The 21167-nt window shown below is 32.9% G+C and overlaps 1 protein-coding gene and 1 long non-coding RNA gene across 3 annotated transcripts in view; one reads left to right on the forward strand and one right to left on the reverse strand.

The window, feature by feature from the left end:
* ARID2 (AT-rich interaction domain 2) overlaps positions 1–21167 on the reverse strand; it is a 168772-nt gene that overhangs the window by 26793 nt on the left and 120812 nt on the right. Inside the window, exons 16-17 of one of the 2 annotated variants that reach the window (XM_072798229.1) lie at positions 20250–20363; positions 14601–14749 (exon numbers count right to left, since the gene is read on the reverse strand). In XM_072798229.1, the coding sequence (XP_072654330.1) occupies positions 14601–14749; positions 20250–20363 (263 nt within the window). The remainder of the gene's footprint in view (positions 1–14600; positions 14750–20249; positions 20364–21167) is intronic. The other variant, XM_072798230.1, reaches the window with a different exon arrangement.
* Positions 1–21167, forward strand: part of LOC140617223 (uncharacterized) — a 38944-nt gene that overhangs the window by 10352 nt on the left and 7425 nt on the right. The gene's annotated exons all lie outside the window — the stretch shown is intronic.

Raw genomic sequence — 21167 nt, forward strand, 5'->3', positions numbered from 1 at the left:
AGTAGTATTAATAATAATTAATATTATTAATTATAAAGAAAAGGATTTTTCTTTTTGCTCTTTGATCCTTTAGCGCCAGCTCCTACTAACCTACCAACCTACTGCTACTGTGAAGCAGTCATGTATTTTATACAACAAAATAGGAAATATATTCTCAGGGACCTTGTTTAAATAACTATGCTTTTGAAATCTGTACCCTCCACCAAAATTTTAATCACATCTGAAAGCAGTATAGAAGTACATAAGCACAATTTAGGCACTTCAATAAATATGTTATACTTAATAATTAACTAAATATAAGCTTGGAGATAAAATAAAAATGAATGATGATGTGTGTATTTGTGTGTTTTTAATAAGACAAAGCATACAAATGAATTTGAGACTGGATACTCACCTGGACTTCTTGAAAGATAGGGCAGTATATAGGTTCATACTGCTCATGATAAAGCTACACCCAACATAAAGTACCTCTCTACCTGAGCTTCTGTTTGCTCATTATTTACTCTAAATTTAGTATGTTCACAAACATCATCTTATTTGATTTCTATGATGGCTCTTTGTTAAAGGCAAAATTATCCCCACTTTACTGCTAAAGAAAACATGCTTTCAAACAAGTAACTTTCCAGAGCCATAGAACTATGTGGCAAGAGCTGGAGTTTGAAACCAGGTATGTGTAAAGGCCTAACTTTTCCTATTCTAACACATGACTATTTACTTGGATAATAAACCTAAGTTCATGCCCAGGTTAAAACTGAAGTATAATTTTATACACAGTACTTATGATGCTATAATTTTTTTCCTATTTTTAATGCTGGTAAATTCTGAAAGCATAGTAGATTTAAGAGGTTAACACTGTTACATAATTTTCTTTATTCCGTGTATAGTTTCTAAGGAATAAATAAAGTTTATTAGTAAACTACAGGCTAAGTCCTTAGTAAATTCTATTCGCAAATATTTTAAATAACTCTAAAAAGGACTTCGACACAATTTGACTAATTTGTGTCACGGTATATAACTTTTGGTTTTGGGTACCATCTTTAAATATTCTTTGGTATCCAGTGTTTGGAAGAATGAAGTAAAATAAAAAGTTCTGCCATTAGCTGTGGAATGAATTAGGGCTTTTCCTAATAAGATATTTTTATGTATCAGTAGTAGCCCAAGGAATGTATCTTAAACTAATATTACCAAAAAGTATTATATAAAATTAATCTCACACTTATATAGGCTTATTATTATTATTTTTTAGGCTTATTATTTCAAACTTTAAGTATAATAACAAGTATAACAAAATACCCATTGATTCTATAGCTTTTACATAAAATCTTTTATAAATGGAGAAACAGCAAGGGCTACATCTTTACAGTTGAAAATATAAGATGCCAACAGGCTAGGTCAGCAAAGAACTGTTGACTACAGAATCAAGCCAATCTTCATTAATTGACCTCACTCAATAATATTAATTAAAAGCCCTTTATGTGCTAGACATTGTGCTAATATGATAAAAACTCCAGGATGCAAAACATCAACCCTCTGAAGATATCTTCTGGCCTTATGACCACAAAATTTGGACAAAGAATGCTATAAAAGTGAAGTCTAAGCTGTCAAGTAATGTAACTACTGAATTAATTTCAACCAAAACTTGTAATTTAAGTAGAATTAAGCAGTCACTGATGTATCCTGAATTACCAATTTCTACTCTGGACATCTTATCCTATATTAAATACTTCCAAATCTATCAAGATTGCAGTTTTATATATCATAATCAACTAGTCTTTGGAAACCTTCTTTACCTTAAAATAAAATACATCAAACTGCATTCAGTTTTTGTTAAATATTTCAATTTTTTCATTTAACTCAAACTCACTACATTATTTCTGAAATTTCAATTGCTAGGAGAAATTAAAGATTTACCATGAATTCTGGGTGATACTTCTGGAAGAATTAGAAGGACCTTTACAGAGAAATTCTAGTTGCCTGTAAGTTCTCATTCATTTGTCACAGAGAGTGAAGTTGATGTTTCATGTTGCTCTCTGTTAGTTCCCATGAGACCATTGATTATTCAAATCCCATCTTGATGCAAAAATATCTTTAGGATTATACAGGAGTAACAAAACCTTATATTAGAATCTTTAGGAGGAAATACAACTGCAAAAGGTTCAGTAGGAACCCAGTAGTTTGAGCCTCAACATCACTTAAGTAGATTCTTAGGTGGCCAGGGAATATCAATTTTATTAGTGCAAATAAAAGTCCCTAGTTTCTAAAAAGAACAGTTTCCACTTTGGAAATGTTTGTTTATTGATATCCTATAAATTCTCTTTGACTCTTTAATGATACAACTCTAAATATAAACACGATATAGGTTACACTCCTCCCAAGGGAAAAGAATTTTTGTCTTTTCTATAACAGCTATTAGCTAGATATGAATGAGAAACAATGTATTCTAAAAAAAAAAAGAAGCTTTCAAATGTCTTTTATAGCAGCAGAACAGTCTTTTCAAACAAAATATGACTTAGAGTCTTTATGCATAAAGCAGAAAGCAGAGATACTATGGTTAAATGTAAGTTGGAGGCCTCTTTCAAATATCCCCTTTATCCTGGCACTGCTTATTCAAAGAACACTGGCCAAGAAATAGTACTAAAAGTACTAAAAACAATGGATGTAAATTCTTGGCTTACCAGAGGCACTAAGTCTTTTCCTCTAATTATACAGAATTAAAAGAGCAGTTCATGGGTATCTTTTATTACAGAGAATTTTTTGGGTCCCATTCCTTAAATAAAGATCAAACACAAAATATAATCACATGTTATTTATATATTTCAGTTATAAACTAGCAGTCTACATCATGGACTTTATAAGAATAAAGATTAAGGACAAAGACCTTCCAAATTTTTGTCAGACATACAAAGACGTTAGAAGTTGTCACTCATTCTCAGAACAAGAAAAAAAGCTGAATTGACAGTTAACAATTCTTCTTAAATCCATCAGAGGACTGAGGTCACAAGGCAACTGCCTCCCTGAAAACTGGAGACAGTCGAATATAGAGAATCACAAATAACTTCAAGAGTCAATAACTGGTAGGAATACTTAAGCAGAAATTGATGAATTGTCGGAAGGTCTAGTATGGATTATCTTGAAAGATGAAAACTTTGGGGGATGGTATGCGGCTGCAGTCTCGGTAGAGAGCTTTTTTGAGTTTTAACTCCAGGAATTTTACCAAGGTCTCATAGTAAAGACTGGAGGAAAAAAATTCCCTACGGATTCCAGCATGGGGGTGGGGGTTGGGGGTGGGGGATCAATTTTAAATTTGCCCAGAATATTCTCTCCTTACCAAAGGCCTGCCCTCAAGAAAAATTACTTCACCAAAGCCTTATCTGGCCGATGGGAAGGAGCAATTAGGTAATTTGAGCCCTCCAAATTCCTCACATAAGGGGAGAAAAATAAAGAAAACAAAAGAAAAACTCTTCTTCATGTCACAGCCCTTAGACTCAAGCCCAATAAAAGTTAGATTTAATCATGAGATTATAGAATGCTTCCCATCTGCATACCTTATCAACATATCAACCGGGCTCCAGTATAATAACAGTGGATTACAACTGAGAAAGCTGTAAGATACAGACTCAATTTAACAATGAGCTTCAGGATGCCTGTGTGGCTCAGTCAGTTGAGCATCTGATTCTTGGTTTTGGCTAGGGTCATGATCTCATGGGTCTTCAGACCAAGCCCCAAGGGGGCTCTGCGCTCAGCACAGAGTCTGCCTCAGATTCTCTTTCCCTCCCTCCCCAGCCCCAACATGCCCTAAAATTAAAGTCTTTGGGAAAAAAAAAAAAAGAAAAAAAGAGCTTCTAACAAAACCCAAAGACAACAAGGGAGGGGGAAAAAGGACACTAGAAGAAACTGAAGCCTCTCTCACTGCTACAGCAAACATTAAATACAGCATAATTCCTAAGCAGGTAAATATAAAACTTAACACTAAAGGTCTCTATACCTCAGTTCCTATTAACTGATATCCGGTGCATGTGAACTGGACTCAGATATGGCAGGGACTTTGAAATTATCATACTGCAGACTAAACATAGTTATGATTAATATAATATGCTAATCACATATTATAATATAATTAATATGCTAAGACTCATGCAAAGAAGTGGCAACATGTAAAAAAGATATGGATAAAGTAAGCAGAGAAATGGAGATATTAAAAATAAAAAAGAAATGCCAGAAATAAAAAATACTGTAACAGAAATAAAGAATGCCTTTAAGGAGTGGCTGGCTCAGTGGGTGGAGGAGTGGCCGGTTCAGTTGGTTGAGCATGTGATTTGATCTCAGGGCTGTGGGTTTGAGTCTTCTGTTGGGTGTTAGAGATTACTTAAAAAATAAAATCTTAAAAAAAAAAAAAAAAAAAAAGAAAAAAGAAAAAGAATGCTTTTGATGAGATACAGCCAAGAAAAGAATCAGTGAGTTTAAACATGTATGAATAGAAACTTCACAAACTAAAAAATAAAGAGAAAAAAAATGAAAAAAGGAAACATATTCAAGAACTGTGGGACAATTACAAAAGTTGTAACATGTGTAATGGGAATATCAGAAAGAGGAAAGAGAAAAAAATGGAAAAAATACTTGAAGTAAGAATGGCTGAGAATTTTCCAAAATTAATGACACCCCAAACCATAGATTAGGAAATTCAGAGAATACCATATAGGATACATATAAAAACAACACCACCTAGGCATGTTATATTCAAACTGCTAAAAACCAAAGACAAAAAATCTTGAAAGTAGCTAGATGGAAAATAGCAAAAACAAAAACCTTACTGATAGCACAAGAAAGGTAAGATTATCTGATGTCTCTTGAGAAACCACATAAGCAAGAAGAGTAGAATGAAATATTTTAAAGTTAAGAGAAAAAGATTTTTTGTCCACAAAGTTATTTTTCAAAAGTGAAGGAGAAATACTTTTTTCAGACAAAAACTGAGGGCATATCTTCACTGTAGAGCTACCTTATAAGAAATGTTAAAAGAAGTTCTTCAATGTGGTTTATGTATACAATGGAATATTACTCAGCTATTAGAAATGACAAATACCCACCATTTGCTTCAACGTGGATGGAACTGGAGGGTATTATGCTGAGTGAAGTAAGTCAGTCGGAGAAGGACAAACATTATATGTTCTCATTCATTTGGGGAATATAAATAATAGTGAAAGGGAATATAAGGGAAGGGAGAAGAAATGTGTGGGAAATATCAGAAAGGGAGACAGAACGTAAAGACTGCTAACTCTGGGAAACGAACTAGGGGTGGTAGAAGGGGAGGAGGGCGGGGGGTGGGAGTGAATGGGTGATGGGCACTGGGTGTTATTCTGTATGTTAGTAAATTGAACACCAATAAAAATAAATTAAAAAAAAAAGTTCTTCATACAGACTACAGAAGAAAAATTGGTGGAGGTCAGAAACTGGGATGTATATAAAGAAAGGAAGGGTACTGGAGAAGGAAAGAATGGAAGTAGAATAAAATATTTTACTTTTCTTATTTTTAACGGATTTAGTAGGTAAGTGTTCAGAATAACAGCTACAATGTATTTGGTGATTAAATCTTTGGATAAGTGAAATGAATGATAGCAACTGCATAAGGACATGAGGGAAGAAGCAAGAATACTGCATTACAAAGGACTCGTACTACACATTGTTGTTTGAAAGTGAACTAGATTAGCCATCAACATATAACCCGAACAATCATAAAAAAAAAAAAAAGTTTAAGATTTTATTTATTTATTCATGAGAGACACAGAGAGAGAGAGAGGCAGAGACACAGGCAGAGGGAGAAGCAGGCTCCATGCAGGGAGCCTGATGTGGGATTTGATCCCGGGTCTCCAGGATCACACCCTGGGCCGAAGTTGGCACTAAACCGCTGAGCCACCCGGGCTGCCCCAATAAAAAAAATTTTTAAAAGAAGCATAATTGATTTGCTAAGAGGAACAAATAGAATCATATAAATTACTTCATTAAAAACCAAAGAAAGTAAAGCATGTGAAGACAAAAGATACAAAAAGCAAGTGAAATGAATAGAAAATATTTGTAAATATGACAGTTATTAATGCAACTGTATCAATAATCACTTTATTTTTTTTTTTAAATTTATTTATGATAGTCACAGAGAGAGAGAGAGGCAGAGACACAGGCAGAGGGAGAAGCAGGCTCCATGCACCAGGAGCCTGATGTGGGATTCGATCCCGGGTCTCCAGGATCGCGCCCTGGGCCAAAGGCAGGCGCCAAACCGCTGCGCCACCCAGGGATCCCTCAATAATCACTTTAAACGTGAATGATCTAAATACACTAATTAAAAAACAAAGAGACTCCCAGAGAGGATAAACAAAATGAAACCCAAGTATGTGTGGTTAGATATAACAACACAGATTAAAAGTAAAGTGATAGAGATGGTTGGGGAATTAGCAAAATAGGTGAAGGGGATTAAAAGTTACAAACTTCCAGTTGTAAAATAAGTAAGTCATAGGGATGAAAAGTACAGCACAGGGAGCTTAGTCAATAATACTGTAATAACTTTGTAGGATAACACATGGTAACTAACCTTAGCATACTGAATGTTGTGTAATGCGTATAACTGTCAAATGGCTATGCTGTACACATCACACAATACAATAGTGGATGTCAACTATACTTCAATTAAAAAACATTTTTTTTTTCAATTAAAATTTTTTTAAAAAGGTAGTTAGCAACAGTTGAAGGATTGACTTATGTGAAGAAAACCTATGGGAAGAAGAGAAAATCATATTCAAAGTTGAAAGTTGGGGACTAATTAATTTGAACATTAAAATCCACTTTATGCTCCATCCCTCCATCCACCCTCCCTCCCAAAATATAAAAGGATGGTGAAAGATATACCACACTAACAGTAATCAAAAGAAAGGTGAAGTAACTATACTAATGTCAGACAAAGCAGACTTCAGAGTACAGGGACTATGAGAAATAAAGAGGGACATTACACAATGATACGGAGGTCAACTCTTCACAAAGACAGAAGTCTTAAGGTCTGTACTCTTAACACAAAGCATCAAAAAATGAGCAAAATCTGACAGAACTGCAAGAAGAAAACAGACAAATCCACTAATTATATTTGGAAACTTAGCACAACTCTATCAGTGACTGACAGATTCAGCAGGCTGAAAATCAGTAAAGATGTAGTTGAACTAAACAACACTATCAATCAATTGGCTCTGACATTTATATAATGCTTCAAAAACAATGGAAAAACATTCTTCTCATGCTCACCTGGAACATTCACCAAAAGAGACTACATCTGGGATATAAAACACACCTTAACAAATTTAAAAGAACAGAAATCACATAAAGTACGCTCTCAGATTACAATGTGATTAAGCTAAAAATCACTAACAAAAAGATAGGTGGAATATCCCAAAATATTTGGAAATTAAACAACACCCTTCTAAAATATTTTGAACTACGTGATAATGAAATTATAACTTACCAAATTTGTGGGATACAGCTAAAGCAGTACATAGAGGGAAAGTTATAGCATGAAATGTATATAATTAGAAAAGATCTAAATGTATACATCTAAGCTCCCACTTTAGGAAACCAAAAAAGTAAAAATATAAATCAAGGTAAGCAGAAGAAAAAAATAAAAATTAGAGTAGAAATCAATGAAATGAAAACAGGAAATCAACAGAAAAAAAATCAATGAAACCAAAAATTGGTTGTTTGAAAAGATCAATAAAAAAAAAATCAATAAAATAGATAAATCTCCAGCTAGCTTAAGCAAGAAAAAGAATGGGAAAAGGCACAATTACTAACATCAGAAATGAAAGCTTCTTTAATTGCTACTGAGCCCATGGACATTAAAAGGATAATAAATGTTATGAATAACTCTATGCCACAAATTTGGTAATTTATGAAATGAATGATCAACAACCTGCTAAAACTCACACAAGAAGAATAATCTGAATAAAACTTAACTACTGAAAAAATTGAACCAATGGTTTATCTTGCAAAAAAGAAAACTAGGCCAAGATACTTTCACTGGTGAATTCTACCAAAAATTTAAGGAAGAAATGATACCATTCTCTATAATCCCTACCAGAAAACAAAGAGAGAACATTTCCTAATTCATTATATAAGATCAGCATTGCCCTAATACCAAAAACATACAAAGACAGAAAAACTATAGACCAGTATTTCTCATGAACATAGGTGTAAAAATCCTCCAAAGGTGGCACATCTGGTTGGCTTAGTCAGTTAAGCATCTGACTCTTGATCTCAGTTTAGGTCTTGACCTCAGGGTCATGAGTTCAAGCCCTGCACTGGGCTCTATACTGTGGAGCTCACTTTGGGGAAAAAAATCCTCAAGAAAAATATTAGTAAATCTATTAAGTAACATTAAAAAAAACTACATACCAATGAAAAATGAAGGATGCACTGTGTTATCGTATGCCTTTTGCTGAACCACTAAGGCCAAATATAAGAACACTAAAGAAATATCTTAGGCTAAGCTGAAAAATATGCATATTTATTTAACTTCTTCACTGCAGCTATGCAAGGATAATTCAAGTTAATTTATATAATTCATCACATCAACAGGCTAAAGAAGGAAAATCATATCATATCAATAGCTGTAGAAAAAGAAAAAATAGGTATGACAAAATCTAACACCTATATATTACTAAAAACTCAGCAAATGTCCTAATTAAAAAATAGGTTAAATCTGGATACCCTACCAAAGATTATATTCAGATGGTAAATAAGTAAATGAAAAGATGTTCAACATCTTTTGTCATCAGGGAAATACAAATGAAAATAACATAGATGTGAATGCACATTTATTAGAATGGCTAAAATCTAAAAAACTGACAATACTGAATGGTGGTGAGGGTGTGCAGGAGCAGGAACTTCTTATTCATTCATTGATGGTTACAAGTACAAAATAGTACAGCCACTTTGAAAAACAGTTGGACAGTTTCTTACAATGCTAAATATAGTCTTGCCATACAATCAAGAAATTGTAACCCTAGGTAACTGCCCAAAGGAGTTAAAAATCATGTCCATACAAGAGCACTTGGCTGGCTCAGATGGTGGAGCATGTGACTCTTGATCTCATGGTTGTAAGTTAAAGTCCTGTGTTGAGTGCAGAGCTTACTTAGGAAAAAAATAAAATAAAATAAAAACTACAAAACTACATACAAATATTTATAGTAACTTCCTAACTGCCAAAAACTAGAAGGAACCAAAATGTCCTTTGATAGATAAACGGATGCATCCATACAACAGAATTATTATTCAGCAATAAAAAGAAATGAGTAATCAAGCCACAAAAGACATAGTTCAGAACCTTAAATTCATATTCTTAGTGAAGAAACCAGTCTTAAAAGTCTGAAAACTACATACTGTATGTATATTACTATATGATTCCAACTATATATTCTGGGCAAAGGCAACTATAGAGAAAATCAGTAGTTGCTAGGGGCATGGAGGCAGGGGAAAGACGGGAGGTAGTGAAGAGAGATAGATGAATAGATCAAACAGGGCATTTTCAGGGTGGTGAAATTATTCTGTACAATACTGTAAAGATGAATATGTGACATTTTACGTTGTCAAAATCCACACAACTATAGCACAAAGAGTGAATCCTCATGTAAACTATAGATTTTAGCTTATGATAATGTATAAATATTACTCATCAATCGTAACATATGCATCACACTAATACAAAATGTTAATATTAGGGAAACTGTTAGGAAGAGAGAATATATGGGAACTCTGCACTATCTGCTCAACTTTTCTCTAAATCTAAAACGGCTCTAAAAAATAGTCTACTATTTTTTTTTTAAAAGATAAGGATGAATATTATCACTACTATTGTACAACTATTCTAGAAACATAAGATATTATACTTGGACAAGAGGACAAAATAAGAGGTATTAATATAGAAAAAACAGTTGAAAATATAGAAGTCGTCAAAATTTATGACAGCAACAAAAAAATAAAAAGCACAACTAGCAATAAGTTCTGCAATTAATGTATGTGAAGAAAACTTTCAAGCTATACTGGGATAAAAAAAGACTATAATACCATAAGCTGATACCTTTTTCCTTTAAGGGAAGAAATAACACTGGAACAATGTTTACTACCATAAGACAAACACTACCAAAAAAATTCATTAAAAGCAATTACAACAAAAATGCCAACATGCTTTTTTTTTTTTTTTGATCTCTAGAAACATTCTAAAGTTCATTTGAAAGGATAAGTATCTGTATATGTACTAAGTCCAATTTATAAATCACTCTTATTTCAAAATCTAGCATAGTGCCTGGTATAAGTGCTTGAAAAAATTAAGAAACACCCTGAAAAAAGAAAAATTTGGAGGGGGATCTTGTCATATCCAAATTTAAAGTGATGGTATAATAAGGACAGAGACCAGTGGGATAATAAGTAATCCAGAAACAGACAAAGCATACAGGAATTTAATATATCAAGGGTGGAATTTCAAACACCTAAGGGAAAGATAAGCACCAATATGTTAGCCATTTGGAAAACAATAAAGCTATCTTCATGCTTCACTTTATACATGAAACTAAAATACAGATGGATCAGAAAGTTAAAAAATTGAAGTAGCAGAAAGCAACAAAATGTATATTATGTGATCTAAGAGTTTAGAAGGTCTAAGCATGAAATAAAAATCTTTAGTCTTTCTAGTATGTCTACTAAAATGTCTAGAACACTAACCAACTTAAAAGCAATGCATACTCCTTCAAACCTAGACTAAATACTATTTCCCATTCATTAAAAGACCTCCTTGGAGAAATTTGATGCCATGTGTATGGCAGGAAATGTACAAGATAAGCCTGGAACGTTTTGTCTAACAGACAGCAAGGAAACTGTCAAAGACATATTAAGATCACGTATTTTAAGATCAACCAAAGGAACTGGGAACCAGCACGAATAGACCTTTACCAGCTAAAGATGAGGCAATCTGAACATCAAGAAATAACAATTGCAATGGACTAAAATACCTCAAATATTTTTAAAATCATAAGTTCACTTACAATGATATGAAAAACAAACACAAAATCCAAACTTCATGGGACACCTGCAAAGAATTCAAGTAAGTAACACAATACTTTGAAAACTGGTAAATAAGAGATATCATATATAACCTATCTAGCTTCTTTTCTAGGAACTTATTATTCCTCAGAAAAATCAAAGAGTTGATAAAGAGGGGAATTTTTACATTTTACAACTCTTAATGAAATAATGGATGTAGGCAATGATCTTCAGTGGCTGTTGACATCACAAATAAAGACACAAGACATTACATATCTCCTAATGGAAGTACACAATGCCTCTTCTAAAATGCTCTTCATAAAACTCAAATCAAAATCTGATCAAACATCTGGACCTAATTACTAACTGTAGGGTCAGGAGTAACATGCCAAATGATACCAGTAAAATCCAGATTGTGATGTTCTTAAAGGGCAAATAACCTATGTTTATCAACAAAAACTTAAAAAAAGATTAACAGAGATGAAAGGGCAATATACAGGTTAAAAGAAACCTAAAAGTCTTCTCAACCAAAAGCAATGTTTGAATCTTAGATTTCATTTCAAACTCTAAACAAAATACAAGTGGAGAAATGGAAATTCTGAAAGGATATTTGAAGAACTCACAATATTGAAGGGCTTATTTTCTGCAAAGGGTGCAAATTATGTAGATTGGGGTCCCCATTTTTTAGAGATAAAATGCCTGCTTATTTAAAAAGCAATTATTGAGGGCTCCTGAATGGCTCAGTTGGTTAAGCAATCAACTCTTGATTTCAGCTCAGATCATGATTTCAAGGTCATGAGATCAAGCTCTGTGTTGGGCTCCACACTCAGGGAAGAGTCTGCTTAAGGATTCTCTCTCTCCCTCTCCTGCCCCTTTCCTTGCACATACTCTTTCTCTCTCTCTCTCTAAAGTAAATAAATAAATCTATAAAAAGCAATTATTGATGTGCAGTGTTGAAGAGTAAGTGGCTGGATGAAAAGAATATATTAAATTAAGAAAAGAAGAATTACAAATACAAAAACACCATGTAAAATATGGTTGTACCACAGAATGAAAAAGAGGTTAAATGTATAACTAAAGTCATTTTTAATTCCATGAAAGGAAAAGAGTGCATGGTCAGTGATTTCAACTTTCAATATGGAGTATTTCACAATAATGTATCAGTGAAGGAAATAATTTTAATTAAAGTCTGATGGAAACAAGGAAGAAAAATTGATCTGTCATTTAAAAAAAATTAGAATATAGCCTTTAGTGGACAATGGCAATGATATGTATTTTCCACTTGGAATTAAAACTTAATCTGAATAATATAAGTCACTATTCTCTTCATGCCCTTCTGCTCTTGGTATCCTATGCTTCTCATAGATCCCTGGGCTTATGAGCTCCTTCTATAATTTCCTGCATTTGCTATTCTAACCAAAATTATTTTTCCAAGACAAACCACTACACATCCCTTAAGACTCAATTCAAAAGTAATGACTGTAGTGAAACCATTCCATTTTATTTTATTTTTTTATTATTTTATTTTATTTTATTTTATTTTATTTTATTTTATTTTATTTTATTTTATTTTATTTTATTTTATTTTATTTTATTTTATAGATTTTATTTATTTGAGAGAGAGAGAGAGAAGAAGCAAAGGAAGAGGGAGAGGGAGACAGAGAATCTGAAGCAGACTGCGCTAAGCGCAGGCCTGATAGAGGGCTCCAATCTCATGATCACAAGATCACAACCTAAGGTGAGAGCAAGAGTCAGCTGCTTAATGGACTGAGCCACCTAGGCGCCTCTGTAGTGAAACTTTTCTAACTACCCCCAGCATTACATTAACTGTCCGCTATGCTGCCAACTATCTTTTTATAGCACTTATTTATACCATAAATTTGTTTTTGGATGCGCTTCTCTAAAAGCTGAGAATGATCTTTTTTATTTCTAACTCATAGCACATATACTCTCCCAGAGGGTGCTCGATAAATATTTGCAGAATCAAACTGAATTACTATTGCAGCATCTAAAAATGGCTTTAAAAAATGACAAGCTCTAGGAAGCCTTGCTGAGTCTTATTCAAAAAAGACTTCCAAAGAGGAGGCACATATCAAATTTTGTAGCACTGATCCTACTAGCAAGATGGGAAATTGGGTTGTGCATTTAGGCTCATTAGCTCTTCCAGCAACCTTTTTTCTTGAAATACTGTAAGTGCTTCATTTAAAGTAGCTATTCTCAAACTTTTTAGTCAACAAACAGTATTAGTTGACCCCCTACTCCATAAATTCCATTTTCATGGAAAGACAAAAAAAATCTGAAAAAAGTAAAGAATACAATTGACATTGGTGAAGAAGTTTCAGATTATTATAACATAAACAAAACAAGACGGTCAAAATAAACAAATCAAAGAAATAATCAGAGACCACCTAACACACTGACTTGTAAACTACCTTTTGACAAATAGATTTTATACTATAGTCTAGTACACACATGCCTATACTATACACATATAAAACTGGAAACAATAGTTACCCTTACTAATATGATGGAATCTGGTATGTTTTATTCATTTTTTTGTTGTTGTTGGGAAAAACAAAACTAAACGAAATCAGCAAAAACCCACAGGTAGAGACCAGACAAAATGATTTCATGATATCCCTACTGGATTGAGATTTAAAGTTTGATGAACACTGTCCAAAGAAATTGTGCACACTATTAATAATCCCTGGGCTACAGTGATAATCACAGTCCCACAAAAAGCCCACATATGAAGTTTACAGTAAAGTACAATGTCTGTAGTATATCATAAAGATTATGAATAGCAAGCATAATTTTTAAATGAATGTGGTAATTTCTGCTATCAGAGGGAAATGGAATCTTTGATACCTAAAAAATGAAGGGTATTAGGTCTATTAAGACAAGTGCCTTCGTCGTAGACCTTTAAAAAGTGACAAAGCAAAGGGTCATGGTTGAGAAATGTTAAAAGAACTATCTTATTTTAACCAACATTATTCTCAAGTATTTCTTCAAGTGTAAGAAAGCCCTGTTTTAGGAAGTTCAGTTCTACTCATTAATCATCTTAGATATTAAATTGTGAGATGACATAGCTTTAAAAATAATTTGCATGGGATGTCCAACCCAAACTCAAATTTAAGACAAGTCAGTCTTCCTAACAGATCATTATCTTTAAATTGCTACAATAGAGAAATTCTATGGCTGCCATCAACTTCAAGTCACTTTAAAAAACCTATCTCTTTTCATAAACAAATATGGAACTAAATGCTTAGCTGATTTTCTTTTTTTAAAAGCTAATACTGAAACAAATTCCCCAATAACCTACCCCTACCATTAGGCAAGGAAGGTCTACCATTTATATAAATTTCTTAGTTTAAATGCCACTGGAGCTACATAAACATCCCTCTTAACAGAAAGTATTTTTGCTCAAAGACTTCAGTGGTTTCAAAAGAAAATTTTCATTGAAGTATAGATGACAAATATAAATATAAAGAACAAAAGAACATTTATGTGTATCAAATAAAATTGCCATTTACTTTTTACAAGACTGCCACAGACACATGAAGTTGTGTCCAGGTTTTCTCACTGGATCCCCTTGTTGACTAGATGCACTGAATGGAGAAGGCTGGGAAGTGTTAGGCTGGCTCTGCACTTGCACAGCTGGTGAAGGCGTCATAGGAGTGTTCTGTGAAAAAATACAACCATGCAGTTTGTGAGGTGACACTGAAAAACATTCATATTTTATAGTGTAGGCTTAAAATGATTATAATGACAATTATATGATTACATCGATATTCATGCACTTCTAACCTAAAATTTACATCTATAGTTTTATTTTTTATTTTTATTTTTTTACATCTGTAGTTTTAATGATCATTTTAAAAACAATTCTCTAAAAAGAGAACTTTTTATAAAAATAACTAGGAAGTCAGATTCTTTTATTTCATATGAACAACAAAGGCAAGATCACACTGTTATTGCTACAGAATATACATTATTTAGAATTAAGAATTTTTAGATTGATAAAATTAGGCAGAAATACAATTATGGATTAAAATAAGGAATAAATCTAAATGCACCCACTTGATTTACTTACGTACATTCTGCACAAAAACAAATCAACTGCAATTATTTCTTTGCATATATTTCCTTTTAGATTTTTAAATGAATACAACATAAAACATAGTAAAAAGCAAAGAAAATTTCTGATGTTAAAAATGAAGTAACCATAAGTACAATGTTGTAAAATGTTATTTTATATTAAGCCATTTTAACAACTTCAAAGTTGTTCCATTACAGCTTTTGATGGACAATACAAGTAAAAGGATTCTAATTATACACATAAGTCTTTTAAATACGAGCTATGTTTTCTTCTTCTATAACTCATCCCTTTGAAAAATATATAATTATAATATAGTTTAAAACAATTTGAGGCAAAATATTTTCTTTGAACCTTAGATTTTATTCATAATGTATCACAAAGGGAAAAATAAAATTGAAATTTTCATATATAAATGGTATCATGCCATTTTCAAAGCATTGCTTAATGGCAATACATTTACACTTTGGGAAAATACTAAATATACTTGTTCACTTGTAAGGTAATATTGGAAATAGTTGGGCAAAACTAGCTAAAAATTGCTGCAAACATCAGATAAAAGCCATAATAATTAGAAAAAAACACAAAACACATATTAGGCTAGAGAACAAAAATGAAAAAAGAGAATAAAATGCTGGGAAAAAAGTTTCAAAATGTGAAGTCATAAGAACTTTTGAGTTCTAAGGTCTAAGAAAAAAAATCTACTTTTGGGATGTGATTGAAATTGTTCCTATTATACGGTTCCACCCTTAACATTTTACAATGAGAAAACATACACGTGTATATACATGCGTGGAAAATAGGCATCATGGATAGGATGTGGACTTTCTGGCTTGACACATCAGCACTCAAACTTTCAATTTGCCTTTTAAACTAATTATGTGACCTTGGCCAACCTATTTTCCTCAGTTTCCTCATCTATAAACTGTTAAGTAATGAAATCTAACTTAAGGAATGGTGGGAAGAACAGAGAAACTACAGATGAAGAGCCTAGTTCTAGATTCTCAAAAAATGGCAAGAGATCCTATTTTATTATGCTAGAAGTCCAAATAGAGAAGTCCAAAAGGGAAACAATACTTTGGAAGAAAGATAATGTAATGAGTTTGCTTTGGGAACACTGACAGATCAACAACTACAAATGTCTATTAATAGAAGTTAATGCTGGAAACACAGATCTGACAGTCATTCACCAGGGAATCCTTAAAGCTATAAAAACCAATGCTGAGAAAGCAGACAGAAAGAAAAGGGGATCAAAGATAAAGGAATGGAAGGTAACATTAGAATTAGTCTATCAAAAGAATTACTCAAATTGCTTCCCTGAAATGAAAATATTGCATTAAAAATCCAGGAAATTCTAATAAGGGAGAGTAATCAAGATCAGTTTCAGCCAAATACAAATATTAGGGAGTAACAAGTTACAAATATCCCAGAATTTTAATTAAAGGGTAAATTTGCTAAAGGCATCAAATTCCCTCACAATGAACCTTCTGGTTCCCCATACTATTACCATTTAAATTAGGTATTTTATTGACTATCTTGTCATATATTTGTAGGTTAAGCTTATTTTTACTTTCTTAAGTGCTAACAAATCTTTATCCAATTTTTTCTTCCATTGTGGAACTCTTATTTATTGTCACACAAAAATTTAACAAGGAATCACAGGGTATTTTGACCCCAAATGTTAATGACGGATATGGTAAGGATGACTGAAACTAATCTAAGTTAAATTAAGAATGAATAAAGACACATTAACCAAATGCAATATGTAAAAAACCTGTGGATCTTAATTTGAGCAAGTTGTTAAAAAAAAAAAAAAAAAACCACGTTTCTTAAAGACAGCTAGAGAACACTGACCATGAACTAGGTGCCAAATAATATTAAAACATTACTATTTCTGTTAGATGTGCTTCGGTATTATAGAGAAAGACAGATTTAAATATTTAAAAGTACTTCACTTGATTATTAGAGAAATCGATTCTGAATTATGTACTGGCAAAATGAAATAATGTTTGATATTTGTTTTAAAGTACTCCAAGAAAAAAAAATGATAGTGGTGAAGAACAGATGAAACTAAAAAGGCAAAACGGTATAAATATTTTAAGCTAGGTAGTAATACATGATTTACTGTCTCTACTTTTGTATATGCTGGAAAAAAATTTACAATAAAAATTAAATGACAAGAATAGGTCTAAATATTATCACCGAAACCAAAACAGTACTTTAAAAAAAAAGATTTAATTTATTTATATGAGAGAGAGAATGAGAGAAAGCATGGGGAGAGCCTGCTTCTCTCTCTCCCTCTCCCCACTGAGTAGGGAGCCTGATGTGGGGTTCAATCCAAGGACCCTGGGATCATGACCTGAGCTGAAGGCAGATGACTAACCAACTGAGCCACCTAGGTGCCCCAAGAATTAAAGCATTTATATAATATACCAAATGAGAAATTCTAAGAATCATATTTCCTTTAACTGTATGGGTGAATATTTTTAGGATTCCTCTTGTTATTAAAAGACAGCCCTTTTCTGGGGCACCTGTGTGGCTAAATATCCATCTCTTGATTTTGGCCCAGGTCATGATCTCAAGATGGTGAAATCCAGCCCAGTGATGGGCTCTGTACTTAGCTTGGAGTCTACTTAAAAGACTCACCTTCCCTCTCCCTCTGCCCCCGCCCCAATCAATCAATTGTTCAATCATCAATAGGATTAGGCCTTTTACACAAGAGTGCAAAAATACATTTTTTAGGATGTGTAAGCTTTTTTCTTAATTTTATTATTTACTATGAATTGCTAGGCCATTAGCCAGAACCCTAACTCAAATGTAAATGTAAAAGTAAGTTTCAAAGCCAAAGTTTTTGGAATGATCTCTCTTGAAAAATATTCTCTATCATCTATTGAGGAAAAGCTATTTTTTTAATAGTATAGTTATTTTTCAAATCAAAGCCACAACTCCGGCAGTGAGTGACCAGAAAATCAAAGCCACAATTCTGGCAGTGAGTGACCAGAAAAATTACATGAAGGATACAAAACAACTATGTGATTTATTCTGCAATGTAAAATTGCAGAATTTTTTAGTTAAAAAAGTTAATGCAGCAGTTTTATTATTGCTCTTTTTGTTAAAAAAAAAAAAGGTAATTTTAACTTTGCTTCCCTCTATCATCTTTTCAAGAGTAAACTATGGCTAAAAATTCTAGATTATAGTGATAATATTTTAAGATTTATTTGATAGGGAGAGAGGGAGGGGCAGGAGGAGAGAATCCTCAAGCAGACTCCCCGCTCAGCACAGAGCCCAACTGTGAGGCTTGATCCCAGCACCCCAATATCATGTCCTGAGCTGCAATCAAGAGTGGGATGCTCAACCAACTGTGCCACTCAGGTGTCCTTATAGTGGTAATATTTCCTGATGTAAGACTTGGGATTTGAGGCTCTTAAATCCTTACATTTTTTTAAAATCCTTACATTCTTAATATTAAACTTTAAAAACCTTAGAAAGATGAAAATTTAAACACTTCAATCTGTGTTAAAAAGACACAAATTCATAATCTGTTCTCAAAATAAATTCTTTACTAGATAGTAATGAAATACTGTGCTTAATTCTAGCTACAGATTTTGAAAGCCACTTATAAAATGGACTGAGATAAATAGGATGATGAATAAACCAGACACCCTGACACAAGATGTAATTGAAGGAACTGAGAAAGTATATTCTAAAGCATAAGCAAATAAGGAAAGATACTCTGAAACAGTTATAAGGAACAATAATTAGATTTACTCTAAATGTGATGTAAGTGATTATGGTTAGTCTAAATGCACAGACCTTTGAGAACAGAATTAAGACAATTATAGAAATCATTGGAAAAGAGATCTCTGTGAGCGTGGAAAAGTAACTCTAATTCTTAAAAATGAGGGTTTGGGACAAGATAATATCTAGGTGTCTTTCTGCTCTAACATTCCCTCATGTTCTTAAACTACCAAGTTTTTTTACTTTTATAAAGTATAAACCTAGGTAATCAATACATACAAGCCTGGCTTATAAGAACATACTGAAATGCAAACAAAAAAATTATGTTTAGTGGTAATGCTTCTTAGTTTTTATTTTTACGATGTGCTACTACTCTACAAAACTAAGCAGTAGTACTCTTAAGAAAATACTGAAATGATAATTCCTGTGGCTCTTGCTAAAATGATTTTTGGCTATGACTAAATGCTGCCCCCTTGAGGCTACAGAGCTGCTTTCTGATGGGCTGAGTAATTTCAAGCTCTTCATCAAAGAAAGGAAGGGACCAGAGAGACACTAAAATGCAGTGTCAACACAAAACCATATCAGCAATGATTCCTAAGTGAAGGACACGGAACTGAGGAGAAGGCATATATGAAACACCTTAAATACATCCTTAAGTAAACTATTTTTAGGGACAAGAATTCAGAATGTCTTCAGATCACGGGATTAACAGTTATAGTTGTGTTCAATATGTTTTACACGCTCCTGAAAAAGGCAAGTCTTTCAGTAAATATAATTATTTTTCTTTTTTATTCATTTTTATTTTTTTTCAAGATTTTTATTTATTATCTGACAGAGAGAGAGTAACCATAAGCAGGGAGAGATGGAACAGCAGACTCTCCACCAAACAGGGAGGCAGATGTGAGGCTTGATCCCAGGACCTTGGGATCATGACCCAAGCCAAAGGCAGAGGCTTAGCTGACTGAGCCACCCAGGTGCCCCTCATTTTTATTTTTTATATATTAATCTGGTTTGATGCCCCTAGAAGATACCAATTCATGAATAGTGGAAGAGGGTAGTGCTTTCAGAAATAGTTATCCTATAACTCGCAAATACAAGATTAAAAATAAGCAGCTACAAATAAAGAAATCTGCCTTGAAACAGGTACAATTTATTTTGTATTTCTATGAACTATCCAGCTAAATCTTAAACACAAAATCTATGGTTATATCAATTACTTTCACATATCTTTCTCTTTTTTGGTTGCTATTTTTTAGATAATGAAATTAATATAGGTGATTAATGGGAGTTAAAGGGAATAAAATTGGAAAAAGAAACACGAAGTAACAATGGTATTAGGAAGGATTACCTGTTGGCCATTCTCAGCAGGGACATTTCCCTGCAGTCTTTCCAGCCCTGAACATTCTGCAAGTCTCAAAGTCCCTTCTTGGGGTTCAGGTGCCTCCTTAATATCGCCAGAACCCTTGAAATGGTGGAAATAACAAGGTTTGGCTGAAAATTCACATTTAAAATCCTCTATTTCCTCTACCCTTTTAAGGTACCAATTCAAATAGTGAATAAAATGGTGTTAAACCAAGGTCTACATAAAAGAAATTTAAAGAATCTGGGTAACAATGGAAATGATTTTCTATTAGCAGGCTCTTAAAAAGGCCCAACAGCTGACCTTTCAAAGGAAATTTATGATCCCATCTTGAACAGTTCATCTTTTTTAGCCTTTATGGCACTTTATTCTCATATATATGAAGGTAAAATACAGCAGTACTGCTATTACTATATACTATACTATATAGTACTGTATGTACTATATTACTGAGTGAGTACCTAACTATGTAGCAATCACCAAGCTAAGTGTCACACATACGAACCTCGATTTTTAATTCTTACTCTCCTAGATACTGTGCATGCTATTTCCTTTTCCTTGCAAAGTTTTAAATTTCTACGTGCCAATCAAATACTTATTTTAAAAATGAAGAATGTAGCTATTTTAAATAGACTATATTCCTTGGGAGAATATACAGAAAAACCCATTTTTCAGGTTAGGAATAAAATGTAGTGATTTTATGGCTTGAATTAGATGCATATTTTGTCCAGTGTGTTAAGAAAAAGTTTTAGCATTAATGTCCTAAAATTGTAATTTAATATTACATTCTGTAATATAATAATTCAAATAATCAGTATGTTATATAATAAAGGGCTTTCTAGAACTTTTCAAGGAAATCTTTTAAAACAGTGGAGAAATGGGTTAAGAGGATGAATTTTTGTTTCA

The sequence above is a fragment of the Canis lupus genome, chromosome 25, assembly GCF_048164855.1.
Source record: "Canis lupus baileyi chromosome 25, mCanLup2.hap1, whole genome shotgun sequence".
Taxonomy (NCBI): domain Eukaryota; kingdom Metazoa; phylum Chordata; class Mammalia; order Carnivora; family Canidae; genus Canis; species Canis lupus.